The sequence below is a fragment of the Vanellus vanellus genome, assembly GCF_965231255.1.
Source record: "Vanellus vanellus genome assembly, chromosome: 6".
NCBI lineage: Eukaryota > Metazoa > Chordata > Aves > Charadriiformes > Charadriidae > Vanellus > Vanellus vanellus.
In genome coordinates this window covers 38,732,190-38,741,609 of record NC_138911.1, presented here as the reverse complement: position 1 = coordinate 38,741,609, position 9,420 = coordinate 38,732,190, and the positions used below count along the sequence as shown (strand labels likewise).

The following is a 9,420-nucleotide window of genomic DNA, read 5'->3' as shown; positions in this document are numbered from 1 at the left end:
GTGGTCAGGTTCCTTACAGTGCAATTACCCTCCTTTTAAAACATGCTTACATCTGCACATTGCAACAGTTTCCCCCACCCCATCCCACCCCATATAGAGTATCCTTGCAGATTTTTAATATGAACATTCTACACATTTACAACAATTAATTAGCCAGACGGTCCAAACTGTAAACTTATCCTAATGACGACCAAAAAGCCGCTCCACCGACAGATAACACCCAATCATTAGAAAGAAAAGTAGGAATAATAGTAGCTGTGCTGTAAGGCTAGATCAAGCGTGGGTTTATAGCTGGTTTCTCAGTCTTTTACATAGCACTGCATTTTGCAGCTAGTTCAGTAAGTGCAGATCCAATACCTTAATGGCTTTCTTGGTGTTTTGATAAAATGCTTGCCTAAGCAATGTACCTTTCTCTAATGGTATCTGGGTCTGTTCCACCTGGCACAGTGTTTCAGTTCTGTCACAGCCTCACACATAAGCTGAGTCACTTGACTGAGTCCTGCCAAAGTTAGGCATGCTCATTCTTGGCAGGTCCTTATTTCTGATTTCGTATATGGATTTCCTTTTTGCCTGTACTCCTCTCACTGCCATTTTGATCTTTCTCCAGCCCAAGTGGTTCAGTTCTGCCAAATTGAGCACCACACAAATCCCACTGACAGCAAACATGAATACCAAGAATACAGTCTTCTCAGTGGGTCTAGAGACATAGCACTCTACTTCTTTAATGCAAGGGTATCTGTCACATTCGTACATGGAAGGGACATTGAATCCGTACAGAAAATACTGTCCCACTAAGAATCCAATCTCTAGGGCATTTCGAAAGACCACTTGGATGATATAAAATCGAGAAATGCCTTCTTGCCTCCTCATCTTTGACTTTGTAGTTCTGATAGCAGGGTTGGGGATTTCCTTCACTTCTAAGCAGTCTGGTTCTGCCTCTTTGGTGGAGTTCTCAGTGTTCTGCAGCACCCCATTGACAATCGTGTTCTTGATTTTCTTACTGTCCTCACGCTTCATAGAATCCTGGTCCCTCTCCAAGGTGAGGAAGACAGTGGAGTACCTCCGTTCCCTCTGCTTAGCAGACTGGTGAACAGAGTACGTTATGAAGCAAAGGCTGGGGGTGCACACCATGATGATCTGGAACACCCAGTACCTTATGTGAGAAATAGGGAAAGCCTGGTCGTAACAAGCCTGGTTGCAGCCTGGCTGCAGCGTGTTACAGACAAACATGGTTTGCTCGTCATCGTACACCGTCTCCCCTACAATGGCCACGATGAGTATCCTGAAGATGACCACCACCGTCAGCAGGATCCTGCAACAGAGAAGCCCGTCAGTGCGCGCCGCCGCCGCCGCCGCCGCCGCCGCCGCCGCGTGGCCGGGAGCTGTCCAGTGCTCCAGTGCTGACCGGGCCCCCGCCGCCCCAGCCCGGCTCCCGCCGCCGCCGCCGCCGCCCGCCCCGCACCCGCGCAGGAGGAGCGCAGCCTGCGCCGCACCGCCTCGGCGCCCCGCGTGTGCGGCCGCGACAACCCGCCGTTGTCACAGATCTCGGTCAAGGCTTCCCCCACCACCACCATCCCCCGCCCCTCCCCGACCTCCCTTTGGGCAAGAAGCGGTGGCCCCCCAAAGCACGGGGTTGCTGCCGCGCGGGGTCTCCCCGATGCCCCCCCCCCCGCTGCACCGTGGCTCCTCGGGGACAAGGACGGCGGCGTTTGCCGTGTCCCCGCGCCTCGGTGAGACCTGTGCCGCGCACACACACACACACACTCGCGCCCTCAAGGCACACACCGCAAGAGCCCCGCGCGAAAGGTGCCCCGCACGGTCGGGACACGGCGTGTGCCGCCCGACCCGCCCGGCCCGCTCGGACTGGAGGGGATCCCCCCCACCCCCCATCCCCCGTAGCCCCCCGTAGCTCCCCAGTAGCCCTTACCTCCCTATCATAGTAGAATGCTGCTGCACGGCAGCTTCCAGTAGCCTCTCTAGAATAGTCCATTCCCCCATCGCTGGTCATCCGGAGACAAAGACTTTGGCAAACGGAGGGGATCTCTTCACTTCTTCCTTCCTTCCCCTCCCCACCCCCACCCTCTCCCTTTTTTCTTCTTCTTTTCTTTTTTTTTTTTTTTTTTCTCCAGGGGGAGGAAAAACAAACAAAAGCGCAACCTCTCGCTACCGCCCGCAGTCCGGTGGCGGGAAGGCGGCTGGAGGCGGCAGCTCTGCCGAGGGCTCCCGGGTTGTGCTGGGCTGTTCTGGGCTGGGCTGTGCTGTGCTGTGCTGGGCTGGGCTGTGCTGGGCTGGGCTGTGCTGGGCTGGGCTGGGCTGAGCTGGGCTGGACTGGGCTGGGCTCGGGGCCCCGCGGTGGCCACCACCGGCCCGGTCCGCTCGGCTGCTGGCGCGGCGCGGAGGGAGGAAGGTTGGCTTTTAATGTCTTGCTGCCTCTAATCTGCCTTTAAGTAGTCTCCGCTTGCGTCACTGACAGGTTGGTGGAGAGCAGCCAAAAGCAGCCCTCGGATTTTCTCATTTTTATTATTCCGGTGAATATAAATAAATAAATGCAATAAAATAAATGAAATAAAAAAAAAATGAGGAGGAGGAGGAGGAAGAGGAGGAAGGGCGGAGGAAGAGCTGCCCAAGCCGGCACGGGGCTCGTTCTGCAACCGAGAGCCTCCTTGCCGGAGCACCCCGGCCGGGAATCCGCTGACACCCGCCACCCCCCCCCACCACCTGCCCCGTCCCCGTCCCCCGCCCGCCGGCACGGAGCCCGGCGCTCCGCCGGCGGGACCGGCCCGCCCCGGGAGAGCGGCTCCCGCCGGGGAACGGGCGCTGCCCTTCGGCTGCTGGTTCGAAAAGCTGCTGCAGGGCGTGACTGTGACACGGTGGCCCCTCCAGCCAGGAGCGCCTGGCTGCCGGGGGGGGCATTCCCGGGGGCTGCTGAGGCTTTGCCTCTCTCCCAGAGCTTGGCTGTGTTTTCTGCCGCTCACGAAACAGCGGTGTCATACAGCAATAATCTTACCTGTCAGAACGGCTTGCCCTTGGAAGATACTAGACTTAAAAGTGCATCTTTATTCTCCCCTGCCTACAGATATAAGAATCACTAAGGAGAAATGAAACGTATATATAACCATTTCAGAGAATTCTGAGACTGAGATTGGATTTATGGTAAGAAAAACAGCAGACCTTCACACAAAGCATCCCAAAACAGTACAAGAACAAAGTATCAAATAAATCTCTGCATTATAACAGTCCACATATTTTATTCCCATAGACTACTATATTGTGCTTAAAATATTTTTTTTATTTTACAGATACCCTTAGAGGCTGTGACTGAGACACCACCAAACAAATCCACACAAAACATTGACACCCATTGGAATCAACTCTTTTCTGGTGGAGAAGCGTAAAATGTATGCTGTATATTTCCATAAAGATCTAGTATAGCTTCATACCTGCTGTTCTTTTTGCTCAACTAATCTCATTAGGAAGCAACACAAGAAAAATTCTAGTCAATCTGATCATAATGCTCCTACTGCCAAACTCAGCAAAATCAGTCTTTTCTCCAAACTGCTCAGGCCATTCTAAACAGTGTAGTCCTTTGTTTTATTTGCAGCTCTCTTATGAACCAATTCTGTCTTGTATTAACAATATTACGTATTTTCTGAATAGATGGGAGCAAGTTTCATCTGTGCAGAGGACATCTGTGAGTTCTAGACACCCCAAGGTTTCTTGTCTTTTCATTTGGAGTGTGCAGATGGTCTGTGTTTCACATGATATTGGGTCAGTTGCTTGATTGGATCCCCCAAATCTATGAATTAGGAAAGCACCAAATAAGAGAAGATCAGTGAATACCTCTGTTTGCACAGAAACTGGTAGATTTTCTTTCTCTCCCAATCAAGAGTCTGTGATGAAGCATTCAATAATCTGGATTGTTGCCTTCCCACACTGTTGGGAATTACAGGGAAGACTGAATAATCACTGTTTTTCCTTAAAATCTGACTACTTTCTTCTTGAAAGCTGGTTTTGAGAATTCCTGTGTTTGTTTTTTGCGTGTAGTTTTTAAAACTTGCTGCTGCAGCAACGCCATAACTAAAATTAAGAGGTTGTTTCTTTTTTTTTTTTTTAAGAGAACTGTAGTATCTATCCAACTACCCTGATGACTGAGTGTCTCATATGGACCCCAAAGTATCTGTTTGGAGGTGGATCTGAAAATGAGAGAAATCAAAGTGGTAAAGGAAGCAGTAATGCATGTGCAGAAGAAGAGAGGGCAGGGAATACACTAAGAAGCTAATGATGATAATCCTATTTAGCAAACCAAACAGAGAGGGAAAGCCTGTGATTGAAATTACTGAAGAGAGGAGAGTAGATTTTGGTTCATAGACAAATACAACAATTTCTACAAAGGAAAGCTGTTCTGTAGCACTGGGATAGAAAACCCACTTATCTGAGCTTTTAGGACCAGGAAAAAAAAAAGGAATTAAATTCTGATCATATTAAACATTGGCCTATTAAAGAACAGTTAGTCAGCATTTGCTGTGTGTGATGAGTTCTACTTACTATTGACAGCCCAGCAGTGGAGACATGGAGAGGAAATATCATAAATAAACGCTACAAATGTGTAAGCACTGTTATGAACTTGCTTTGATTTAAATATAGTTTAAAGTTAAATACTTTCAGGTGTGTCCTTACAGGATTTACATTTCATTCCAAAATATCTATCCTCTCCTTTTTTAACAGTAACCTCCTGTGCTCCCCAAAAAAAACATATTCACATGCAGGGTACTTGGCCTTAGATTTGAGAAAGTTTACTGAGACCTTAGCGACTTTGGGAAAAAAAGTAATTTCAGTGTAAGAGCCTCTTTCATGATGTTAACATATGTTTTAAGTGGCTGGGAAACTCAAAGGAGTTTGATATAACTCCGACCTACATGTACAATTTCTGGGACTATGAACTGCTGCCCTTAATTTGAGCCCTGCCTTATTGTGAAAATAGAAGTAATAAGAATCAACATGACGTTCCCTGAGTGTTTAGTGCAACAACAAAAGGTGTGTGGAGAATGTAATTATTTGCATTTCCTTTATCCATTACATGTTTAACAGCAACCTGTGGACTTACCTGACAAATTTGCCAAAATCATAAATTGCTCAGACTATGATTGTAAGAGAGAGTTGTAGACATAAGAAGATTTTCAGCTTCTAAAAGTTCATCTTAGGTTTTACACCATTCCCCTGAATGTTTCAGCCCACGGTAAAGCCAGGATTTGCAGAGCAGCAGGCTGCCAAGAATGCTGTGGATGTATATTGCACAGTGTATGGTATTTACGTTAGAAAACCGCGCCTACATTTCAGTCACCAGCATTCAGGATTATCAAAGCTTTGTGTCTCCCAGCTTACAAAGAACCATTTCCTAATGAAGCAGCAATACCAGTTTGCAGCAGGGCCAGGCCTGTCCCGCTCAGTATTTTTTGTCAGTTGCATACAAAGGAAGCAAAATCAGCTTCCCACTCCATACATAGGCTTTTGGGTGGGAGGGTGTATTTTTGTTTGTTTTGGTTGGCATTTGAAGAGGATGAGTATTGCTCTAGAGACAAAATTCAGTATAAACTCTGTTGTACCTAATAGGAGCTCAAACGAGCTTTGCAAAAAGAAAACTCTGGAGTCTGCGTGTGTTCAAAGGTGCCGCGATATTAATTCATGATAAATTAATATAGGCTGAGTCGATCTTGGATTAGGTCTGAAGAATGAGACTGTACGTGTCCTCAGTTTGATGCCAAACCGAGGTTAATCTGCCTCTAAGAAGCTGTAGGCCAGATTCTCTCTAAGAAATCCAGCCCTGTTGCCCTCGTCTGGTTTTGTCAAGGCCCCGGAGAGCAGCCAGATCTCACAGGCTGCACATTCCTCAAGTATGGAGTGGACCACAGTGGGAGCAGAGCTGACACATTTGGCTGTCCTGTCAGACCCCCAGCAGCTTGGCCGTGGATGGCGTGACCGGGGCGGGAGGAAGAAACCACGTGGCTAGCGCCATACCTGCTGTCGGACAGTGTGCCAAACAACAGTATTCCCCTAATTCCTTGTTTTCTATGCTGTGGTTTACGAATGTAAAAACAGAACCCAGACCTTACACAAGTCTTCCCCTTGTACCACCTCGTTTTAAAGCTATACATTTAGCCTAAATTTATTCCAAAGACTTTATCTTAAAATAAAGCTACATATTTTTAGTAGTATCCCAATGACCTTCCTCGATGATCTTTTTTTGCAGTTGTTTGCAGTGGATCCATAATTGCAACAAATAAATAAATGTCATATGTAGATTCCAAAACTGCATGGGAAATGACTGTATTTAATTACTATATTACAAACCACTGTTTCCACCAATTGTAGCAAACTGGAAGCAAAGAAAGAGCTTTTAATTGAAAAATGTAAGCTATTACTTAGAAAATAATGGGGGTTTCTTTTAGAATTTTTTGTGTTGCCCCATATCTGTTTTACGACTGCATTTTCTAGCTAGTGTCACAAAAGAGAGATTTTTCATCATTACTTTCATGAAGCATTAGAACTTTCTTTGGAAGACTGACATGATGAGTGTTTCTTTTCTGACAGTATTTGGTGTAGTCCATGAAATCTAAGTCATTAGCTACTAAACTGAAAATGCCTTTTTAACACCTCTCATAGCCATCTGCTATGCTCTGTTTTCATTTGGTGCCATGGGTGTATTAATGAAATCATTGCATCAAATGATATCTTTTATTCATAAAATCATCTAGGTCATCTGGTTCCACCCACACTTTCTCTCTCATTGAAATGAGCATTTGTGCATATGTTTCCCCCCCCTGCATGAGTACGATCCCAGCTGAAGTCAGTTACCATGTGCATCTTAATAAGAAATCCCTCTCTCTGTTTTATTCTGAAATAAAATTCCTTCAGAAGACAAGTCTAGTGTTTCACACCACAGAAAGCGCACTTTGCCTACAGTTTGAAAAATAAAGACTTCCCGAAAGGTACAAGATCTGGATGTACCAATGACCCCAGCCCTTCACGAGAGAAAGAAACATTTCAAGAACGCCGTCATTTTGCTGCCGAGGAACAGGTAGCACACACCCTTCACATCTGGTCAGCAGTGTTTGTGTCAGGACTGTCAATAGCAGGGCAAGCTCTCGTGGTCCTTGTTGTGAGGGTGGAACCCGGACTGCATTTACGCACTTCCCCGCTTGAGAATAGCAAGGTGTCAAGTGCACAGATTTCAGGGCTTTCTCTAATGCCGAAACAGACAAAATAGTTATTGTAATGATCATATTAAGACTATCACGTGTCAGGATTCATATCTATCGCTGGAGATTGTTATAAACAGAAAGTTTTGCAAAAAATCAATGAATTTTATCAGTAAAGAAGGAACAAATCTATGAATATTCACAAGCTTTTGAAGTGAGGTCTCATAGGTCATGCTGAATTTCTATAACTATTGCTGCCAGGGAGGGTAGTATAAGAAATATTCATGAGGGAGGCAGGTATTAAGTAAATATTCCACAATGTTTTGAACTAAGAGAATTTAAAACAGTTAAATGTAACTGCTTTAACTAGAAAACAAATTTTAAGTATTATGCTTTTCTCGTTACAGAATATTTTATTCCTTGACAGACAAAACCACTCAAGTTTCACGGGGGTCTTCCCAGCTGTCCTCAAGGACCCTCTCATGAACAAACTAAGAGCTCAAATCAATTTCTGTCGAAATAGTTTGGATGTATATACTGAATCACAATTGCGTATACTTCTGGCATATCTACAGCTCCCAACGCAGCAGGGTCTGCTCTTCTTGCAAACTCCTGAAAGCAAACTCCAGGTGCAGTTAGAAGAAGGAAAACTTCATTGAATCAAATGCTTATGAATTGACAGGCTCTAGAAAGAAGTATTAAATAAGTAAAATATTCCAGGAGCCAGATCATCTGCTGCCAGTCTCCTGATTTTCTCTTCTTTCACCAGCCTCAAAAGAGCACTCACATTCTGCTGCAGGATCCATTAATGCAGCTTCATGAACCATAATGGCTTAAGTATAAATTTGTGAGCAAAGCTCATGTGGATTCCCATTATAGTCCACTTTAAGGTTTCATACTCACTAAAGAAAGAGCCTTTCAAAAATACCTTGGACACAGAAGAATATAAAGGATTCCATATAATCAGATTTAGTACGCATTGCAAAGATGCAAAGAAATATACACATACTAACATAATAATAAATCCAATATGTGAATGAAAATGATCTTTCACTGATTAAAAATTGATTATTTTTTTTTTCCTAGAGTCTATTCTTTCAAAGATACGCAGCTCTGTGTAACAGATTTGTGCATTATGGTAAAATACCAGCCAATTATACAGCCACTGTGCCAGAACCAATACAGGATATTGGCGAGAGTCAGTTTGGCAAACCTTATTTTCCTTTTTTCTTTACAAATAAAAAGGAGTAATGAATTGTAATAGGAAGAAACTTAAGTGAATTTAATTGTAATTATAAATTAAAAAAAGAACCTAAAAATAAATTTATTTTTAATTTATGCCTTAATATCTCCATCCCACAGTAATCAATTTTTGTGGTACTACTGACTTTAGTGGAGCCAGAATTTAAAAACCCTTAAGATCTTGTTTACACCAGAACATTTTAAAATCTCTAATGGCAGAACACAAATTATGAGAAAGTTGGGGAGTGCTTCAGAATATCCAGAACAGCAAAAAATAAGATAAAATAATAAGAACACAGTCCTCTATATTGGAACGCTAAGCAGCATTTTGATGCTTCTCGTATTCCGTAGAAAGAAAAAAAAGTGTATTTATGAGAAATCATGCTTCAGTATTTCAGTATGAATGCACTACATCAAGCTTTTTTGTTTTCAGACCTACAGCTTTGCTTTGCCTTGTCTACATTTGTCTTCATCCAAATGCTGAATCCTTATACTCTCAGCTGCGGTCGGCTCAGTGACGTGATTTACGGCAGAGTTGCTTTCCTTTGTTTTGATCGTTACACCACCATATGTCTTCAGTATTCCTGGTGCCCCTCGCTCTCGTCCTCTCCTTCCCCATCTCACCAGTCTCGGAAGGGAATTCACATTACATTAAAGCATCCTTTCAGAGGCCAGGCTGAAACAATCCCTTGAAATAACTAGGGCAGTCAAATGGTTGATTTGAAAGTAAACTATGTCACTGAGCAAGAGTGAAAAGCGGGAGCTGAGTAAGAAATGCAGGGGGGGGGGTTATCCTTCTGTCATTCAAAGATTCTACAGCTACAATAAAAATGTGTGAAATTTATTTGATATTAAATCCATTATAAATATGTAAGGTATAAATGTGTACACAGGCATACGTGTGTGTGTGTGCAAATGTATGTATATGTATTTATGCGTGTGTTTTATAATTTGTGCCTATTCGCATGAGAGACTGCAAAAA

General features: G+C 44.1%; 1 protein-coding gene across 1 annotated transcript; it reads right to left on the bottom strand.

Moving 5' to 3' along the window:
* Positions 1 to 468: 468 nt before the first annotated feature.
* GJD2 (gap junction protein delta 2) lies at positions 469 to 1,998 on the bottom strand (the record flags this gene model as incomplete). Its single annotated transcript, XM_082485209.1, has 2 exons — positions 469 to 1,312; positions 1,928 to 1,998. The coding sequence occupies 2 exons, from the start codon at positions 1,996 to 1,998 to the stop codon at positions 469 to 471; spliced, it is 915 nt and encodes a 304-aa protein (XP_082341335.1).
* Positions 1,999 to 9,420: the final 7,422 nt, after the last annotated feature.